This window comes from Rana temporaria, chromosome 4, assembly GCF_905171775.1.
Source record: "Rana temporaria chromosome 4, aRanTem1.1, whole genome shotgun sequence".
NCBI lineage: Eukaryota > Metazoa > Chordata > Amphibia > Anura > Ranidae > Rana > Rana temporaria.
In genome coordinates, this window is record NC_053492.1 from 390,479,368 (window position 1) to 390,502,118 (window position 22,751).

Sequence of the window (22,751 nt, forward strand, 5' to 3'; positions counted from 1 at the left end):
AGAGTTCTTTGAGGCTGACGGCTTGTAGTTCTCGGTTAACTACCAGGGTAGCGCTCTAGGTAGCTCATTGATCTTCCTGTTACTCAGTAACTGTTTGCCCATATTTAAGATTCAGGCAGACAACTACACAGAGGGTCTGCCGAAACCTGCCATTGCACCCGCAAACTGCTGATAGTGGGCGCATTGCTTTTACAGGTTCCTAAAAAATAAATAATAAATAAAAATCTATGCACATTGTTTTTTACATTCAAAGGTGTGTGTGTGTGTATATACGTGTATAAATATTAACACACATTTATATACATATTATGTCTTACTTACAGGTAGAGGATTATGAGGAAGAAACCATTCTGCGACCTGGATGTAAAGAATATTTTTGGTTACTGTGTAAACTGATAGATAACATTCATGTCAAGGATGCTAGCCAGGTATAGTTTGAATAAAATGTACTCTATTGTAACAGAAAAATGGCTTTACAAAGTGTTACACACACATGAGAAAAAGTGTAGTGTTCTTTTATAACTTGGAAATACAAAACTTTAGAAGTTGCTGTTATTTTATTGATGACCGTTTTCTAATCGGGTAGGATGTATGTCATGCAGTTCAATTTGCAGGATCTATTTAGAAGATGAAGCCATACTGTCTGTCGTTATAATTTGTATCCCATAGAACAGAGGTCTCCAAACTGCGGCCCGGGGGCCAGATGTGGCCCTTTGCTTGCTTTTACCTGGCCCTTGAGGCACGGTTTCACCCACTGATACCAAAAATGGGATACAATTCCCTCCAATGACACCAATAATTGGGCACAATAACTCCCAATGGCACCAGCAATAGGGCTCATTGACACCAATGATGGGGCACAATTCCTCCCAGTGACACCAACAATGAGCCACTGAAATAAACAATTGGGAATTATTTTTTCCCACTGACATCTGGACCATTTCTACTCCCAATGGCCACAGTCCGGCCCCCTCCGTAAAGTTTGAAGGACAGTAAACTGGCCCCTTGTTTGTAAAGTTTGGAGACCCCTGCCATAGAAGAACATTGTAGCGTCTCAGTTTGAGAATATTTATTACAGACATTGTTACTTAAATATGTCAATATTTAAACTGAAATATTTATTCCTCCTTATACTAAACTGCCATCATACTCTGCTTGCTAGCTGAATTTTAAATGTGACCCAGAATGTCTTGGAGCAATTGTTATGTCCCCCTCAGGGCTTTACTCGTCATCTTCTGGAATGAAGTCCTTTTGGCAATACCTAGGGCATATTTATAAAGCAGTGAATGTGACCTTCACTAAACATTCACTGGTAGTGACTCATCCGCTGTTATTTAAAACACATGCTTCAGGAAGATGATTTACCTGGAGGGAATCTTTTTACTGCTTTATAAATAAACCCCATAGTGTAGATCTAAAATAGGTCTTGCCTTTCTGGATGTTTAGATCAAGTACTGGATATTAAGTGTTGTTTTTTTTCTTTAATCAGACAACATTGCTTGATTTGGATGCGTTAGCAAGACATTTAGCCGACTGCATTCGCAGGTATGCCTCTTATTGTAATTACAAGTGCAACCCATTTTGTCCCACCTTCACCTGTGATCTTTTTCAACATTGTTCTGTTAATCTTCTCCATATCCTTTAGGGACGATCTTCTCCATATCCTTTAGGGGCATTCTTCTCCTCCATATCCTTTAGGGGCAATCTTCTCCATATCCGTTAGGGGCAATCTTCTCCATATCCTTTAGGGGCAATCTTCTCCATATCCTTTAGGGGCATTCTTCTCCATATCCTTTAGGGGCAATCTTCTCCATATCCTTTAGGGGCATTCTTCTCCATATCCTTTAGGGGCAATCTTCTCCATATCCTTTAGGGGCATTCTTCTCCATATCCTTTAGGGGCAATCTTCTCCATATCCTTTAGGGGCAATCTTCTCCATATCCTTTAGGGGCAATCTTCTCCATATCCTTTAGGGCATTCTTCTCCATATCCTTTAGGGCATTCTTCTCCATATCCTTTAGGGGCATTCTTCTCCATATCCTTTAGGGCAATTCTCCATTAATGTAATCTCTGAGCCTTTAAAAACTACCTGCTTTGCAGCCCTAATGTCCTGAAGCTGGAACAAATGCTAAAAGCAGTATAATACTTAAAATATCTAAATCCAAGAATAAAAATGCAAAAGATTGCAGATTGTGGCTTGCCAGTCCATAGATGTCGTGGTTGCATTACTTTTCTCCGGTGAAGTACAATTCTTCAATTACAGAATTTTTGTATCCTTGCATCTCCCCAGGTATCGTGTGATCACAGATCGCACACACTAGTAAAAAATTATGTAATAAATAGATTTTATCCATGACTATTTTTTACTATGTGCCATGTAATTGCACTGCGATCAAGTGGTATCTGGGTTGCTCACAGCAGTCCAGTACCAAGCCCCGCTATCCTCTGCGTATGGTGGACACAGTGGTTGCAGATCGTGTTGCTCTGTGCCCCAGGGAGCGCACGCAGTGCGAATGTGCTCCACGATGTATAGAGAAATCACGTTGTGTGGGGGAGCCAGCATTCGGCAAGTGGATAAAATAAAAAAAAGCAGCCACCTCATCTACAGACTTGCAAGCTGAAATATACTATATTCTTGCTTTTTGATATGCTTTAATGATCATTATCTCTGGACTCTGGCTGCCCAAATAAATCCACAGCTTCAGATTCTACATTCTGTCAAAAGAATGCTCTTGTGCTACTGTTTAATAGGGAGCATAGAGTTGCGCAAGACAGGATTTGTTAATTTTCAACCTTTCTTTATGTCCACTTTGTCCCATAAGCATAAAGTGTTAATCTTTTTATTCCTGGTGACATATTTTGTACTCGCTATTGTGTTTAACCACTTCCCACCCAGGCCAACTCTGGCATTTCTCTCCTACATGTCAAAATCTTTATTTTGCTAGAACATTTTTTTTTTTTAGGCAGAGGCCCTAGAGCATGGATATGCAATTAGCGGACCTCCAGCTGTTGTAAAACTACAAGTCCCATCATGCCTCTGGGTGTCATGCTTGTGGCTGTCAGAGTCTTGCTATGCCTCATGGGACTTGTAGTTCTGCAACAGCTGGAGGTCCGCTAATTGCATATCCCTGCCCTAGAGAATAAAATGGCATGTTGCAATTTTTTATGTCGCACGGTATTTGCGCAGAGATTTTTCAAATGCATTTTTTGGGGGAGAAAAACAGTTTGATGAATTTTAATGCAAAAAACACAATATATAACCACGTTTTTGGGTAAAAGATATTACTGCAAGTAAATAGATACCTAAAATGTCACATTTTAACCACTTGACCTCTGGAAGATTACCCCCATCCCGACCAGGCCATTTTTTGCGATACTGTGCTGCCTTCCTTTAACTGACAATTGCACTGTCATGCAGCGCTGTATCTAAATAAATACAATTTGGGGAGGGAATTCCCCTACTGCCTGTAAAGGTAATCCAGTGGCTAGTCAGCCGCTAGGATGGCTTTTACACTGTAAGGAGTCGCTAGCTGAAAAACATACTGAGATGATGCCTGTAGCTGTAGGCATCATCCCAATATCTGTCGTCCTGTGGTTGAGAAATGGCTAAAAAGGCCAATTACCTAAAACGTAAAGTCTCTGTTGTTCAGTTTACTTTTCCTCCGTATTTTCTTCCATTTAATATTAAGTGTGTTTACTTTTAGTACGAAAAATGAATTCCTTTAGCTATGCCTAACCTAGATGACAATCTGAATATGCTTTAATCGTTTTTATGCAAAAATTTTACTTTTGAGAGAGAGAGAGAAACAAAACAGGATAGAGATCAAGCAAATATACAATATATACAATTTCCTCTTTATCAATATTTATTTCTCTCCCTCTATGCCCCTATCTTTCTCTTACTCTGTATCTCTGTGGGGTCAATTCAGTAATGCTCATCACATTTTAGATTTTTGTTATTTTATACAGAATATCTCATGCAACATGTAGTAATGTCTATTAACTACAAGTAAATATTGCAAAGGCAGTAATTACCGGCTGTATATTTCGCAAAGAAAGTGTAACATTACAATGTCGATTTAATAAAAAGGTTATGATCTCGGAGCCCATGTGAAGAAGTTGTTCACAAAAAATATTATTGTAAACGTTTGCCAAGTCCTTGAATAAAAATCCCTGGCCATGTAAGTCTGTGGGGCCAGTGACTTTATTGACTGTTGGGGATGCCAGAGGCCAGCTACACGTTTGTCTGGTGCTCGGGGATGAGTCTAAGCTGCAGAGCGAGGCAACGGAAGGAGAGAATAGGAACAATATTTGATGGGAATGCTACATCAGAACTCGGCAGCAGCTCGCTGTTCAAAATTAAATAGGAATGGAGACTGGGAATGTCAGTGTGGCGCTTGAATTTCTAAAGAGAAGACTTTTTTTTTTTTTTATAAAGGTGGACTAACTTTTTAAACTCAAAACAATGGGTTCTAGGCCATAGGATGAATATGTATTTTAGAAAATAAGCCCTTTTAACGCCATATAAAATTATATACTGTTTTGTTATATTTTAGCCGAGAAATTCTTGACTACCAAGATGGTAATGTAGAAGATGATGGTATGACAGGACTCCTCAGACTTGCTACCAGTGTCATCAAACACAAGCCCCCTTTCAAATTTTCAAGGGAAGGGCAGGTAGGATTACGAATTGATTGTGTCTAAATCTTTTCCCTTGCTCACTTGTCAAAGTCTAACAGGATTTTTGTTTTTTCAGGAATTCCTCAGAGATGTTTTCAATCTCCTCTTCATGCTACCCAGTCTTAAGGACAGACGGCAGCCCAAATGTAAATCTCATTCTTCCAGAGCTGCAGCATATGATCTATTGGTGGAGATGGTGAAAGGCTCAGTGGAGAACTACAGACTATTACACAATTGGGTTATGGCACAGCACATGCAGTGTAAGAGCCAGCGTATTTATCATCTTTTCAATTCTGTGCTACTACTTTCTGGGCAAATTGGAACTATAGGCAAAACTTCTTCTTCTCCTTTTTTTTTGATAGAGTAAAGGAGGGTTTTTAACCCGTCAGCTTTTTTTCACCATCTGTGTCCCATTGCTGGGATTTCCCTTCACTTCCTGTCCCATAGCCAAACAGGAAGTGAGATGAAATCTCTGAAAATGAAGGGAATACCTTGGGGAACCCCAGCTCACCAGAAATGTCCTATTTGAAGATTTCCCCTCTATTACTTTTCTGGGGACGACCAGTGATAATGGCAAACAATACAAATAGAATGGGTATTCTCCCGAACGGGCACAGACAATGTAAAAAACTGGCAGACGTTCTGATCACTTTACACTCTGTCCAAAGCTAAAAACAAAATAATAAAGTTTTGCCTATAGTTATACTTTAAAGACCACATGTGCTGTTGAAAGACAGATGCAGGAAGAGGGCTAGGCGAGGTAGTGTGTTCTGGTATCCCTAATTTGTGAGCCATTTAAAGCATTTCTCTTCCTGCTTCCTTCTGGCAATGTCATCTGGAACTGTAGTTCACTGACACAGTTCTACCAAAGGCGGAGGTTTTTATTTTGATACTTAACTATTTCAAACCCAGGTCAATTCTGACATTTCTCACATACTTACATCTGCATTGTTTTTTTTTTATTTTTTTGCTAGAAAACACTTAGAACCCCCAAACATATATTTTCTGAAAGAACAGGCTTTGGGGAATAAAATCATTGCTGTTGCAAATTTTTATGTCACACAATATTTGCGCAGCGGTTTATCAAACACAAATTTTCAGGAAAAAATACACAATTTTATTGCGCACACACGCAACACAATACTTCTTTTTTTTTTTTTAATGCTACACTGAGTAAATGGGTACCTAACCTATCACGCCTGTGTCCATGCCTGTGGAATTACATCAAACTATGGTACATTAAACTATCCATAGGCAACGCTTTAAAGCCCATTTCGAGTTGCACATGATGTCTGGTGCTGGTCTCACTGACGATTGTGGCGATACCTCACATGTGTGGTCCAATCACCGTTAACATATGCACATGGACCTGCATTCACATTTGTGCATGGGGCAAGGGACACTTTAATGTTTTTTTTAATTGTTTAATTAAAACATTTTATTTGTTTTTTTACATTGTTCATTTACATTTTTTTCGATTAACTTTATTGCTATCTCAAGTAGGGTTGCACCGATGCTAGTATCGGTGCTGATACCAAGAATTTGCACGAGTACTTGTACTCGTGCAAATGCTCCGATGCCTGATCGGTTACCTGGGCAGTGAGGGGTGATAGGTGCGGCGGTCGGTTAAAAGCGCCAATCTCCCTATATAGATTTCAATAAAGCAGCTGACAGCAGCTCCCCCTTCCTGCGGCTTTCAGCTTTTTTTTTTTCAATCTATACCATGAGAATGGTGCTTGTAACGGCCCTTACTGCTGCACCGATCATTCCCGACTGTCCCCTGTGTCCTTTTCCGTGCTCCTAAAGTACCCTGCCGATTCGTCCTCTCCTCCATGTTCTCCGGTCCCCCCTGTCCCAGATCCGTCAGGATGGAGAGCGGAGGAAGGAGCCGGTAAATCTCATTTACCAGCTCCCTCCTTTTCCGAATGCATAGTCGGTGATCACTGACTCTGTTCATAACTGAAACATTGTGAACTGTTTACTATGCTTCTGTTTATGAATGGGGAGGAGCTGCTGTCTGAAAGCATTGTAAAAAAATTCAAAATTGTAAAAAAATAAAACCTACTGACAGTCCACTCCTCATCAGTGCCACCAAAAGTATCGGTTATCGGTAGTTGAAAATAAATATTGGTGCAAACCTAATCGCAAGGGATGAACATCATCTTCTGTGATACCATGGCCAGTGATGGGTACTATTTTTACTATTGGACCTCATATTTCTCCTCCGCCCTCAAACATCTGATCAAACCGAGTTAGGTTTTATGAAATGCTTCCAGTTTCTTACGTCAATAGGGTTGGGAACCTTCCTTCCCTCTGTGTTTACCAGACCAGACAGGTTGCAGCGGTCCCGGGCTCCTTGATTGCACAGGAGAGAATTTTTGCCCCCTGTTAAAGTGATCGGTCAGCTGTAGAGCCACTCTGATCACTACTACATAAAAGCCCAATGCCAGCTGAGAAAAATTAAACCAAGTGATATTAGGATCATGTCTGCAGCTACAGTCATGATCCTAATATCACTGCTTCCAGATAAAGATGTTTGTGTGTGTGTGTTTGTGTATGTAAGGCGGGCAGGAAGCAGTTAAAGCCTGTTCCGATACTTTGAGCTAGTTGCCGCAGGACTCGCAAGTATCCCTTTAGAATGGTTTGGACTGTTATTTTGGCACCTTAAACATCACTGTGAGATCATGAATTTGGGAAAAAATAGAAAAGAAAAGGTTGGCGTGGTTTGGTTGTAAGGAGGGTATCTTTTTAAAATTTAAGAACATTGCTGACTTAAAGTTGTAAAGGCAGAAGTTTTTTTTAACTTAATGCATTATGAGAAAAAACCTTCTGTGTATAGCAGACCCCCTAATACTTACCCGGGCCCCATCTCTATCCAGCGAGGTATACGAGGGCCTCGGGCGTCCTGGACTCTCCCTCCTTATTGCCTGAGACACAGCAGTGGTGCCATTGGCTCCTGCTCCTGTCAATCAAAGTTGGTTAGCCATTGAGGCAGGGGGGCCGAACCACGGCTCCATGTCTGAATAGACACAGGGAGCTTCGGCTCAGGTGCCCCCATAGCAAGCTCTTTTTGATGGAGACCGAGTGGCTTGGATGCTGGACACCATCCCACGATAATTGGCAGTCAGATTGCCTAGTAGGTTACAGTGGGATTACCCTTTCTTGTCATAGACCAACAATTGGCTTGGATACATGACGCCATACCACGGTAATTGGCCAATCAAATTGTTTGTAAGAGGGGAGGCTTCCTAGCAGATAGTGACTATCTATTTGATACTGCTATATTCATAGGGGCAGGCTGAAAAAGATTAGCAGATTTGCACTATTGGCACATCTTTCTATCTTCTGCTCTTAATTCTAAAGAATTAATATGCTTTCCATCCTATAAGTGTACACACACGTTTGCTTTTTCTTTCTCCTTTGCTATACTTTTTAATAAACGAACGTTTATTTTTTTCTCTCTCTCATTGGCCATTGGTGTGTGGGCATGTGAACCCACATTTCTAGTTCTTTCAGTAAAATTACTTGCCAGTTTTGGACAGCTTATATATTATAGTAGGCAATTTGTTTTAGTAGCACTTTTGACAGTCAGGAACCAAAGAGAGGTTGCTACATGGCCTAACAAAATTTTGCTCTGGAGCACCATGGTGTGTACTTGTACCCTCTCCCTAACTGCCATGTTTTTTGCTGTATGTCATTTTTTTCAGATGGTTAAATTTCAAAGATAAATATTTCAGTAAAATTTCATTCAGTTGTTTGGCCTGAAGTGAGATGGATCTTGGGTGTAACTCGTTTTCTCTAGTTTCTGCAGTTTTACAATTTAAAGGCCTCGCTCCTTACTCAGTCAAAAATGTCAGGCTGGAAATCAGATTTATTTTAAACTTCTGCAATCCATTGTTTTCTATAGACAGATCAGATAGAGAACTGGTAATGGAATTGCTCAGCTGTGGAGTTTAATAGCATTTATACTTGAGCTATGAGAAGACAGTGAGTCTCCCTAAGCAGTCCAGTGTATTATCAGTAAAGTAAGACATTGTACTTGGTAAATCTAAAGCAGATTGTATAAAAGCCGTTTAGAATGTATTGCTGCTTGTGCATTTGTTGGGGAGAATCCCTTCTATTTTAGAGCCAGTCAAAATGCTGTCACAGGGACTAGAAATGAATGGAAATCTAAATAGTGCACACAGGCAGCAATAAAAACTTAAGTTTCAAACCTTACCGGCTCTAACTGAAACAAAATGTCTTTCCTGGTGGTCTATTTATAAAGGGGATGCACCCGAAAACAAAAGAAAATACCCAAGTGAGAAGCCTCAGAGGGAGATGGCTTTTCTTTTCTTGGCTGCATAGCAGCTCTGCTTTTTAGAAATCTTAAACTGCACCTGTATCGCTTGGAGATTTGTATGCCAAAGCTTGCAACAGGTGTTCTCACCAGGAAATATTTGTGCAGCGAGTTATCCAAACTGCTGCATTTTAGCTCCGGTTCCCACCATGTGTAAAGGGATGGATGACCGTATACTAAATGTCCATTTTTATAGGCTTTCTAGACATGCATTCTTCATTGATCAAACATTATTGTATATTTATGCCGCACACAATATTGAATGTGTTTGATAAATGTATATGGGCAATAATATCCGTAGCATAGCTCTTTTTGTGCTGTAGGTGAACAGTTGTCTGTTCTACAATGTCTTATTGTTCATATTACACTACAGCTTCCCATGCTCCTTACAAGTGGGACTACTGGCCACATGATGATGTGCGAGCGGAGTGCAGGTTTGTTGGACTCACAAATCTTGGAGCTACCTGTTACCTGGCATCTACCATTCAGCAATTGTACATGATACCAGCGGCCAGGCAAGCCATCTTTACTGCTAAGGTATATTGATGTAATAATATTCCTAGGTATAATACACAATTGTAAATAAGCATCACTAAAGAATGACTAAGTACAATTATAAACCGTGAATGGACATGAGACAGAGGTGTTTCATATCCATAAGGATCTACTGCCACCTTTTTAGATAATTTTGCATTGGCAAAAAAACAGTCCACTCCTAGGTACTACCCCTCCCCGACAGGAAAGGCTTCAGTTAGTAATGGTCATGCTGTGCAGCTCTCTTCGCAAATATAGCTATCTTCTCAATGATTCCATCCGAGATTAGGAGACTGGCATTATTCAGGTCCATTTTCCTATGTCTTTTTAATGCTCAGTGGCATGGTACCTGGCCCCAACTCGGGCAAACGGGGTGCCTGTAATGTTGCTGTTCAGCACTAGACCCTACACAATTATATTTTGTCTCCCAGACTGATGGGATGCTGTGCAGGTCCAGGGCAGCAATCCCAGGTGGAGGGACTTTTTCCACCCCTTACATTCCCTTAAGACTGCTGAGCCATGAGCATGCAAGCGTAGTACAGGCAGTGATGTCACAAGGGGGCAGGGAGCTAGGTGATGACGGCCATCTTGCTATTCTAATCCTCGTGTGGAGAAAATCAGGGCTCACGGAACACTGTCTTATAAACAGTTTCTTTGGGACTACAGGTCACAGAGCATCCTGAGGAGGACTACACGGAGCAGAGGACCACTGAGCAGCAGGCTCTTTAAAAGGGGCACAGCAGTTTCGTTGTGTCTCCTGTGGGACTACTGATCACAGCAAATTTTTAAGGGCCATGCTAAATCCCTGTGGGGGAGGGGGTACTGACACAAAGAGATCATAGGAATTTCTCTGTGGGGAAACCAGCACGCTATAAAGAGGGGCACAGAATAATCCCCATCTGAGGAATCTAGTCCCGAAGAACCCCAGGTTCAAAGTTTATCCCAAATTTAAAAAGCCGTTGTGGTTCTTCTAGAGGAAGTAGTCATTACTAATTTTGAAGTTACTACTTCCCAAGGCCTTTTCTCCAAAGGTTTAAGATTGGGGTTATGGCGTCACATGAAATGTTTTGTATGTAAACTGAGCTCACACTGACAAGGCGATTGATCCGCCAAAAAGGTTTGCTCAGTAATACCCCATAGAGAGCGAGTTCTCGAAAAGATGGAGTTTGCCTTCGGTAGGTTTTTATCTAAATAAGAACCTCACGCGCTCAGTTGATGACGTACCAGTGTTTAAGGAAGCATTGGGCAAACACCTGGAGGCGCAAATCAAAGTCTCCTTTTACTCTACAACCAGCTATTGCAGCGGTAGGCATGTGCCAGAGCCTCAAGGTCTGGGCTTGTCAGATGACAAGAGAGAAGGATCCTAACTATACATAAGACTCTGATTGTGCCAACTAGGAGATTCCACATGTGTAAGTAACACCAACGCATATAAAAAACTTATATTACTTTTATTTAAACATATCCTTAATAAAAAATGCATCAGTTACAATGTATACATTAAAAACAATCGCTCTCAAGATTGCGTCAGGTGAGGTCAAGTGCGTCCTAAAATAACGTGGGTTCTAAGCGTTTCCTGGATACGCTGCTTTTTCAGGACCAAGGATGCCAATTCAGCAAACTTGATTGTCACAATATGTGAGGGTCTTCAGCGCTAGTCAAAGTGAAATTGGATGGATGAAGATAAAAGTGTCTAAGTGCTACAATGGCAAAAATTGCCTAATAAGTTCATATATAACAGTGTTAGTGGACATCGAGGTTCCTACTATGTAGTGTCTAGGGAATTCAATGAAATATATAAATGAACAGTTCATTCAGTGATGCAATTAATTTGACAGATGATTATCCAGCAGATGTTCCTGGTATGAGCTCACAGAGCGCTTACCTTAGCCCAAAAGGGTAGTAGCTCAAAACGACGTGTGACTGGCCTCTCTGGATCAGCGTGGTGGTTGTGTGGGCATCGGCTGAACGCTGAGCAGGGCTCCACAAAGATGGTGGCTTGCAGACGAGTCCAGGACATTAGCAGGTCGAACCAGGAAAAATTAGTGAATATTTCAGATGGTGAAGTACGTTTTGTTAAAATTTATTATAAAAATGCTTACACAGAAGCCGAAAGCAAAAGTAAACATCCAGGGAGCAGTTGTAGCTTAATAACACGGACTAGACGGTGGACCAACGTCACTTCCGGTCACGTGTATCAATCCTAATTTTCGTGACGCGTATCGTCACATCACGTGACTTCATTCATACCAGGAAGATCTGCTGGATAATCATCTGTCAAATTAATTGCATCACTGAATGAACTGTTCATTTATATATTTCATTGGATTCCCTAGACACTACATACTAGGAACCTCGATGTCCACTTACACTGTGTTATATATGAACTTATTAGGCAATTTTTGCCATTGTAGCACTTGGACATTTTTATCTTCACTCAGGCACTTAAGCATTATTCTCTTTAGACTGTTTTAAGTGTATTGTTTTTGCGCTCATCACTTCTTCCTGTTTTTGATTGTCACAATGTATGCACTCTAAAATGAAAATAATACAATATAATCAAGTATACAGACAATCTCATAAATCAAGTCTTTTACAAGTTGAAGAAATAATTGTCAGCCATCAGGTGAATCCAGACTCCGTGACCACAGAACCAAAGGCAGGTAATATGCATACCAGACCCACATCCTCTTATGAAGCGGCTGATCACGCGTGTGACTGATCCCAGGATCTCAACACGTCAGTCCTTCTATATTGGAGACCCAACACTTCTTTGCAGCATATATAACTTTATTTTACCAGTAGATTTTGCTCATGGAATGTAAACTTGTACAAGTTTAAGAAATAATGTCCGCTGTGAAGTGAATCCACTGATGGATTTATTTTAATAATGTATTGATATAAGTATTGATTTTATTTTTTGGCGCTGCAATTTATTTATATATTTTTGTCTATAACATGTTGATTTATGTGATTGTCTGTATACTTGGATTTTTTTGCATCATCTTAGTTTGAGTGCATACATTTGTGATTATCAAGCCTGATGATTTGGCATCATTGGTCCTAAAGAAGCCGCCAATGTCCACGAAATGCATAGACCAACGTCATGTTGTTCTAAGCCACACTTGACCTTACCTGCCTCAATCTTGACTGTTTTCAATGTATACCTTGTGACTGATCCGTTGATGAGTCACAATTTTTCTGAACTCTGTTAAAATAAAAGTAATATTTTTGATATGCTTTATTGTTACACATATGGAATCTCCCAGTTGACACAAAGTCCTACGTGTATTTGGGGTTTTTCTTTGTTTACATTTTTCAGATGGTATGGTGCCTCTGGGGAATTGTAATGATATTGCATAGAAGTTCCACCACACCATTCAAATTTAAAAAAAAAAAAACAACAGGAATCCTGATAGTGGGGATACCGAATCGAGCAGAAACCTCAAGAATTTGCCACATGCTCTTGGGTTTTCAGTGGATGTCTTAAAGGACTCCATGCAGCAACTTCCTTCTCGCCTGGGGTTCCTGTTGGTGCACATGTGCGCGATCCTATGACTGAAGTGTGGGTCGGCGGTTTTATCTTGCCAGAAGTGTGTAGAATGTTTGCCCTTTCAATGGGAATGGTGAATTGGTCTGGCTTTGGATGATTATGTCCAGGACGTGACTCTGGGTAAGAATACTCTATTAACACTTGCAAAGAATGCCAAGCTTGTGATTAAGAAACCCTCTAAACCAGGGGCAAGTCCTCATCACACACTCTTCTGGTAGGGTGGGATTTACAGGCATTCATGGAGGTAAGGCTGGGGGGGTTAATGCTGGCAAATGGGTCTGCAATATTGTGGCTTACAAGGTGGATTTTGGGAGCCTTCCCCATCTACACTTGATTCTTTCAAATGTTTCTTTGAATCCACAAAATAAATTTTGTGCTTTTGCAAGCTCTTGATCATCTTATCTCAAGAAGTGGTTGCTCTGCTTTTTAGAGGACAAGAAGCTTCACAGTTTCTAATCAAACCTATTCACTGTTCCAAAACCAAACTGATATGTTGCTCCTATTGGATCTCAATAGACTACGTTTCTAAGGGTACAGAAAATTACGTATGGAATGTGTACGGTCTATAGTGGCCTCTCTCCATCAGTTAAACTTTCTGGTGCCAGTCAATATCAATGATGCTTATTTACATGTTCCAATTTTTCCACCTCACCAAAGGGTTCTGAGGTTGGTGGTGGAGGGACTGTCATTTCCAGTTTGTGGCTCTGCCATTCAGCCTGTCTCAGAGTGTCCCGGGCCCTGGCTCTAATTTTGGGACCCTTGCGTTCAAAGGGGATTCCTACCAATAGGGTTTATGGATGACCACCTTCTGCAGGAGAAATCGGATCCACTTTCTGAGTCCCATGTGACTCAAACAATACACACTGTAAAGGTTCACATTGGTTCTAGATTTTCAGAAGTCTACCTTAAACCCAGTTCAGAGACTGGAATATCTGGGCATAATCCTAGACACTGTCCAGGCAAAAGTGATTCTCCTCCGGGGCAAATGTCTTAGGGCACAGGTAGGCTTGCTCAAAACCTTGATTCATTTTTGCATGAAGGTTCTGGGGAAGATGGTAGCCTCATTCAAGGCAGTGTCCTTTGCCCAGTTCCCTTCCAGAAAGGGGAGGAATCCTAGACCAACTTTTGATCTAGGGGACTTGGTCTCTACAGGAGAGGTTGTTGCCCATCAACATCTTGGAACTGAGGGTGATTGCCTCACCCTGCCCCCTTGTTTAGGGTTGCTTATGGGCTTCCCTGTGTGTGTTTAATCAGTGTCGCAGCAGTGGCATACATAAATCATCAATGCGGCACCTAAAGTCAGGCAGCCCAGGAAGTAGAGCTCATACTGATTTGGGCAGAACTCTTATGTTCCAACGTTGTCTGCCATACACATACCAGGTGTGAAAAATTAGTAGGCAGACTAATATCTTTGGGGGGGAGTAGGCTCTTCATCCGGAGGTGAGAAACTATTTCAGTGACTGGGAACCCCAGATATGGATCTTCTGGCATACAGGTTCCGTGTAAAACTGGACAGCTTTGTCTCCAGAACCAGGGATCCTCAAGCATTTGCACCGGATGCTCTGGTGGCACCATAAGACCAGTTTTCCCACTTATATATGCCTTCCACCGTTGTAACTCTTGCTTTTTTCTCATTTACAGGATTAATGTGGAAGTAATTTGGTCATCTTGATAGTCCCAGCTTGTCACAGGAGAACCTTGGTTACCGACATTGTGAACATATTAAGGGGAGACCTCCTGGACTCTTCCAGTCTGACCTAACCTTCGGTCGCATAGTCCAATCTCCCATCTCTTTACAAGTTGCTGGCTTTAATGGGGCATGGCTGTTAAAGCCAGGGTCCTAAGACCGAGATGTCTCTCATTTTCTGATTTGGTTTTTCCTACCCTGCTGACCGCTTAGGAAAGCAAGTTCCAGAAGATTTACAGCAGAAGTTGAAAGACTTATTTGATGTGTGGGTTTTCATCCAGTATGTGGTTTTCTGTATTCTGAGTCTGGAGTGGATCAGGGCCTATCCTTGAGCACTAATTTCAGCATTGGCGGTTCTTTTTTCAGAAACCGAATGCTTCACGATCTTTGGTGCATGCCTTTGTTCAAGGTGTTAGGCCTTGTCCCATTGGTTAACCACTTAAGGACCAGCCCATGTACATATACGTCCACAATATGGCACGTACAGGCACATGGGCGTATGGGTACGTCCTCGCCTATTAGCGGGTGGGGGGTCCGATCGGGACCCCCCCCGCTACATGCCGCGGTCGGGTCCGCTCGGGGAGCGATCCGGGACCACGGCGCGGCTATTTGTTTATAGCCGCTCCGTCGCGATCGCTCCCCGGAGCTGAAGAACGAGGAGAGCCGTGTGTAAACACGGCTTCCCCGTCCTTCACTATGGCGGCGCATCGATCGCGTCATTCCCTTTATAGGGAAGACACGATCGATGACGTCATTCCTACAGCCACACCCCCAAACAGTTGTAAACACATACTAGGTGCACCCTAACTCCTACAGCGCCACCTGTGGTTAACTCCCAAACTGCAACTGTCATTTTCACAATAAAGAATGCAATTTAAATGCATTTTTTGCTGTGAAAATGACAATGGTCCCAAAAATGTGTCAAAATTGTCCGAAGTGTCCGCCATAATGTCGCAGTCACGAAAAAAATTGCTGATCGCCGCCATTAGTAGTAAAAAAAAAATAAAAAATAAAAATGCAATAAAACTATCCCCTATTTTGTAAACACTATAAATTTTGCGCAAACCAATCGATAAACGCTTATTGCGATTTTTTTTTACTAAAAATAGGTAGAAGAATACGTATCGGCCTAAACTGAGGAAAAAAAATGTTTTTATATATGTTTTTGGGGGATATTTATTACAGCAAAAAGTAAAAAATATTGCTTTTTTTTCAAAATTGTCGCTCTATTTTTGTTTATAGCGCAAAAACTAAAAACCGCAGATGTGATCAAATACCACCAAAAGAAAGCTCTATTTGTGGGGAAAAAAGGACGCCAATTTTGTTTGGGAGCCACGTCGCACGACCGCGCAATTGTCTGTTAAAGCGACGCAGTCCCGAACTGTAAAAACACCTTGGGTCTTTAGGCTGCATATTGGTCCGGGGCTTAAGTGGTTAAGAGACTCTGAATTCCATGTGTCCCTAATTTTGTACTATCTGTATTGCAGAAATCTCCATGTGATCCTAGCCAAGATTTTCATTTGGTCCTGATTCGAAAGGTTTTTTTTCTTGTTTCCATTACTTCAGCTCTAAGTGTCAGAAATGGCTGCTCCTTCCCCCCCCCCCCCCCCCCCTTAAGAACCATTTCTGGTATTGCACCATGCCCAAGGTGGTTTCTTCTTTTCACCTCAACCAGGACTTTGTAACCGTCCTTCTGTCCTAGGCCTCAGTCATCGGCGGACAAGGCTCTTCACACCTTTGATGTGGTTCATGGTGTCAGGTGTTATTTGAAGTGAACAGCTACTATTCGTCAGTCTGATTCCCTCTTTGTTCCTCCTGAGGGCCCAAAGAAGGGGTCAAACGGCTTTCAAATCTACCATATCCAGATGAATCCCCCTGCTTATTTTTTATTTTTCAAGCGTACTGTTTAAAAGGAAAAGTCCAGGTGAGGGCTCTTTCTACCAGGAGTGTCTTTGACTCCTGAGCTATTCTTCATTAAGCTTTGGTAGCTCACGTTTTGTAAAACCGCTGACTGGTCTTCGGGTTCATACTTTGACCAAGTTTTACCAAGTAGAGGATACCTTTGGGCAGTGTTTTGCAGGCAGCCGCATACGGTTCTAACTGATTTATTCTGTTTTGATTATTTGGGGCCTTTTGGCTTGTTGCTGTTAAACGTTCAGACCTTAGGGGAAAACCCTATTGATATGAAAATCCTCTTTGTCCTATGATGTATGATAAAGAAAATAGGATTTTTGTTATACCTGTAAAAATCCTTTTCTTGGAGTACATCACAGGACATGAGATCCCGTCCCTTTTTCTTTTGTGGCTTAATGGCTTGCTTCTAAAACTGAAATGTTTTCTGTTGGGGAGTGGTATACCTAGGAGGAGACCTGTCCAGTCACCTGAAATTGGCAGCCTAAACCCTATTGTTATGGATATGAAACTCCTCTGTGTCCAGTGATTTACTCCAAGAGTGTAAATCAAGAATCCCATTATTATTATTGTTAAAACATGTTTTTTTTTTTTAATTTGTAGAAATATGTTAATGCTAAAATCGTAATAATAGAAGGGTGTTTGCGACTTCTTAGCAGCAGTACTAAAGCATTCTTTCACACACTAAACTTTACAGATTCAGTGAGCATGCTTTTATCCCCCCCATCCCTCACAGCCTTTCCTTTGCAAAAGAACATGTCTTGTTTACTATTTTTTTTTTATTCCTTTGCCAGCGGTTTGAATGGAAAAATAAAATGGATTCATCCATCCACACAAGCAAGGTGGATGGAAAAACCTTCCCCTGCTGGAACATTGTATTCTGACAGTGGGACTCTCCACTATCAAAATTTACTGATCAGCGCCTGCAGCTGCTAATCGATACGTTTTTTTTAGCTTTTCCATTCAACAGAGGTGAATTGTTAGCTGGCCATAGGTTCAGGGTGGACCAGCTGAGGTATGTTCAATGTGTGGCTGTCCTGGTTCCACAGAAGTCAATCTGTCGAGCGAGGATGGCTACATGCTGAATGAAATTTGGCCAGTCCCTGCTGAACCTTTTAGTTCAGCTTTAGTCAGAACTACAAGTCTACATCAGCACGCTCTTAAGCAGGAAAGTAAATGGGACAGATTACAGACTACTAGTTCTATCTGAGGTAGGAGGCTTGTTGAACCATTGTAGATAGACTGCTAATTTTACAGTGTGTGTTGTTCTGCAGACATCGGCGGAAGTATTTCTACTGGCACTGCAGCTGCATAAGAAAGACTGAAGTCAGTGCTTTGCAGCACCATGAATTTATCTATAAACTCTTTACGTAAACTTCAATTGAGCTTTCTGCTCAATAATTGGAAAAAACATAAAACATAAAAAATGCCTATTTCCCTTTTTTAAATTGTAAATTTTGACTTGCTTACTGTTTACATTTACTTACATGTGTGCTAAAGTAGGGTTAAAGCATCTGGTTGTTCAACTGCTTAAACAGATTTTAAACCTTTCTTGCAGTATTCAGATGATATTAAACATAAAACCACCCTACTGGAACTCCAGAAAATGTTTACTTATTTAATGGTAAGTCTCCTTGTTGTAGTATATTGTTTATTAACTTATTTTAAAGCTGTAGGTATGCAGATTTCATACCTGAGGACGAGCCAGGAAAGCTGATAATCACAGTAGTATTTGGCATTATCCCAGTGATGGCTGTGATCTTTCTGTACAAAATGGCACTGCCTCCAATAATATAATGCCTGTTTTTTATTTTTTATTTGAATAGAAAGGCATTCTCTGACTGGATGAGGTGGAGGGGGTAATGTCATGATCTTCACCTTGTCCAATCAAAGAACTCTTTGTATTCATACACTCTGGTCAATGTGCAGAGTGGAAGCCACTCAGAGCAGGACCTGGAAAATTGCTGCTATTACTGTAGTAGTGCAGTCTCCTCAGCGGTCCAAGCTGAACCAATGCAAGTGTGTAATTAAAATCATACCTGGGCTTCAGCTTTAAAGTTCAATATTTGTTGCGCCTGTTTTTGGAAAGCTCCACCTTATTGTAAGGATATCCTTTTTTTTTTTTTTTTTATAGAATCTTTGCCTATGACTTTGATGCAAATATAGGCAATCCGAATCCCTTAGGCCTCATTCACACTTGGCCTTTCGGGTCCGTCTGTCGGCGGACCTGAACGGCCGCTCCATGCATCGCTATGGAGCGTCGGATGTCAGCGGAGACATGTCCGCTGACATCCGACCCGCTAAAAACAGACGTATGGGGGCCACGTCCCCATCCGTCCATTCGGATCAGGTAAGATCTGATGAAAACGGACATGCTGTCCGTTTTCATCAGATCGCTCCATAGGACACAGCGGTGCCCGACAAGCCCCTCCCCGCTCAGTGAGCAGAGAGGAGCTTGTCATCCGTCGGCTCAGCGGAGATCTGAGGATAGATCTCCCGCTGAGCCGACGGGAGCAGGCGGACTCCGTAGCGAAGGAGTCCGCAAGGTGTGAATGAAGCCTAAGAACCAGGACTCTTGTGTTTTTCATGCATATCTTTATCTTCCAAATCACTCAGTTATTTGCTGACTCGCACGAGTATGCTCCTGTACCTTCCCCTGAAGTTTCTGTATCTTGCCTGCTGATGCTTCTGAGTCTGTTTTTTCTGAACACACTGGCTTATGATGCCCTGCAGTCTTTAGCTATTATTCTGAAAATAAAATAGACAGTTTCAGCTCCTATTAATGCAGCGTGCACCACACTAAAACAAGAGGAATAGCCTGTTGCCTCTATCAGTGCTGTTCCCAGTTATGGGTCCTTTACAGCTCCTAAGACCACAAAGCATTTGCCAAGGCACCAGCTTTTCTGGTCTTGCTCTACAGCAGTGGTCTCAAAGTACCGGCCCGCGGGCCATTTGCGGCCCGCGGACCAGTTATAAATGGCCCTCAGGCAGGGTGGAAGTGAGGGGAGCAAAAAAAAAAAAAAAAAAAAAAAAATTTTTTTTTTTTTTTTTTTTGAGCTGGTGCCATCTGGTGGTGAGCCGTTGGTATTACAAGTTATTACCACCAGATGTGAGCTGGCGCCATCTGGTGGTGGCCGTTGGTATTACAAGTTAAGCATTACAAGTTAAACAGCAATTCTAATGTCATTTTACACTATTTTCACTGCCATATTCTTCCCTCTAATTAGAACCCCCAAACATTATATATATTTTTTATCCTAACACCCTAGAGAATAAAATAGCGATCGTTGCAATACTTTCTGTTACGCCGCATTTGCGCAGCGGTCTTACAAGCGCACTTTTTTGGGAAAAAAATTACACTTTTTTTAATTAAAAAATAAGACAACAGTAAAGTTATCCCCATTATTTTTAATATTATGAAAGATAATGTTACGCCGAGTAAATTCATACCCAACATGTCACGCTTCAAAATTGCGTCCGCTTGTGGAATGCCGACAAGCTTTTTTACCCTTTAAAATCTTCATAGGCAACGTTTAAAAAAATCTACAGGTTGCATGTTTTAAGTTACAGAGGAGCTAGAATTATTGCTCTCACTCTACCAATCGCGGCGATACCTCACATGTGTGGTTTGAACACCGTTTACATATGCGGGCGCTGCTCACGTATGTGTTCGCTTCTGCGCGCAAGCTCGTCGGGACGGGGTGCGTTTTCTGGCTCCTAACTTTTTTAGCTGGCTCCTAGATTCCAAGCAAATTTGTCAAACCCTGACTTACACCAGTGCTGGTGGTAATAATGCGCTCGCTGACACCAGTGCTGGTGGTAATAATGCGCTCGCTGACACCAGTGCTGGTGGTAATAATGCGCTCGCTGACACCAGTGCTGGGGGGTTAATAATGTGTTCGCTGACACCAGTACTGTTGTTTTTGAAGTTTGAAAGTTTGCATGCGGCCCCCCATGGCATATGAAAACTTGTCTTGTGGCCCTCAGGTAATTTGAGTTTGAGACCCCTGCTCTACAGAGATTAGAAACACCCTAGCAAGGTATTTGCTTCTCTCAAGTACCTGTTAGCCTTGTGCCTGTTGTCTACCACCACTGTGGATCCCACAGTTTCCTGCCTTAACAAACTGACCACCATTCTGGTGGAGGATGCATTTGTCTTTAAGAACTAATGATAGGGAACCCTCTCTAGAGCTCTGTTTTTCGCTGGCTGGTCCCGCTCTCCTTGTGAGTACTTTAAGCTATAGTTGTAATGGGCTGCTGGAGGTTTCTCATCTCTTGTGTGGGTCTACTGTTAGCCCTGGCTAATGTGGATATCAAGGACATGTAAATATATGTACCCATTTTTCCAGCGCACCAGTGTTTTCTAAGCTTTGCTGTCGTCCCCTGCACTTTCAGTTCATGGCCATGCCATTCGGGCTTTTGGGTGTTCACCACAGTGCAGGTCCCAGTACTACCCTTCTGTGCTCCTTTGGCATTCCATTATGATACAATTGACCTCCTAATGAGGAAACAGCCGATGCAGGCTCTAATAAACAGTGTGTCCTGGACTATACAGACATTACAATAGTTTGGATGGATCCTAAACCTGAGATCGGCACTGAAATTTTTTGGAATATCGGTGTCTAGGCACAGCTCAAGCCAGAGTACTTTAGGCTCTTAGGGCCAGATCCACAGCCAGCTGCCGTAACTTATCTTTTCCCATTTAAGTTACACTGCCGGAAAATTTCTACCTAAGTGCCCGATCCACAAAGCACTTACCTAGAAATTTTCGGGTGTGTAACTTAAATTCCGCCGGCGCAAGGCGTTCCTATTCAAATGGGGGCGAGTCCCATTTAAATTAGGCGCGCTCCCGCGCCGGACGTACTGCACATGCTCGTGACGTCATTTTCCCGACGGGCATAGCGCGGTTTTATGTTACGCCGAGTTTTGTGAATCGCGCCGGGTAAAAAAAGTTGCGTCGAAAAAAAAAAAAAATAATAACAGCGTCGCGGGTAAGAAGGGTCTACTTTTACAAGGTGTAAACAGTTTACACTTTGTAAAAGCATCCCTAAAGTTACGCAGGCAAACTAAAACTTACGGAGAAAAAACGAAGCAGAAAAGCTTTGTGGATCTCCGTAAGTGCTAATTTGCATACCCGAAGCGGCATTTCGACTCGAAATGCCCCCAGCGGCGGATGCGGTACTGCATCCTAAGATCCGGCAGTGTAAGTCTCTTACACATGCCGGATCTTCTGTCTCTTGGAAACTGATTCTGTGGATCAGTTCCAAAGATAGAAACAGGGATACGACGGCGTATCCCTTTTTGAGGATCTGGCCCTTAAATCCCAGAATGATGCTCTCCAGCTCTACAGCTCAGGAGTTACCTGATTCTTGGCTTTTGCAAGAGTGTCCTAGATTAAGTAATTCTCCTTCTTGAGCATATCCCATTTGCCCATTTTCACTCCAGAACCCTAAAATACTATATTCTGTTCTGGGAAAATTTAGGCCTGCCCTTTTTTTTGGTCTTTTAGAAGATCCTTATGACAGATGCTAGCCCATTGAGTCCTCGGCACCCTGTTGATGCCAAATGTAAGTATCTAAGTAAAAAAAACTTAACAGGCTCCTGTTCATTCATAAACTGAAGCATCGTAAACACAGTTTACCATAGAAAAGGAAAGTATCAGTAAATTACATATTTGCCGGCTCCTTCCTCTGCTCTCCATCCTGACAGATCGGGACAGGGAGGACACAGAAGGGGACCCGGAGGAGGATACAGGGGACAGTCGGGGTTAATCGATGCGGCGGTGGGGGCATTTAAAACTGATCTCCCTGTGTGGCTTTCAATTAAGCAGCTGAAAGCACTCTGGGTATAAAAAAGAGAATCTTTAGAGAGTCAATCATGTTACTGACCTGTTGCCAATTGGCCTTATTCGTTGCAAAATATTCTTCCAGGTCTTCCTTGTTGGTACCACTTGCTTTGCCAGATTTGTGTTGCCCTGTGTCCCAACTTTTCTGAATTGTATTGCTGCCATCAATTTCAATATTATTTTCCTTTTTTTTTTATCAAAA

At 41.9% G+C, this 22,751-nt stretch overlaps 1 protein-coding gene across 1 annotated transcript in view; it reads left to right on the forward strand.

The window, feature by feature from the left end:
- Positions 1 to 22,751, forward strand: part of USP34 (ubiquitin specific peptidase 34) — a 199,320-nt gene that overhangs the window by 84,624 nt on the left and 91,945 nt on the right. The window contains exons 35-40 of the mRNA XM_040347825.1: positions 324 to 428; positions 1,490 to 1,545; positions 4,557 to 4,677; positions 4,757 to 4,940; positions 9,393 to 9,556; positions 18,263 to 18,328. Of these exons, the coding sequence (XP_040203759.1) occupies positions 324 to 428; positions 1,490 to 1,545; positions 4,557 to 4,677; positions 4,757 to 4,940; positions 9,393 to 9,556; positions 18,263 to 18,328 (696 nt within the window). The remainder of the gene's footprint in view (positions 1 to 323; positions 429 to 1,489; positions 1,546 to 4,556; positions 4,678 to 4,756; positions 4,941 to 9,392; positions 9,557 to 18,262; positions 18,329 to 22,751) is intronic.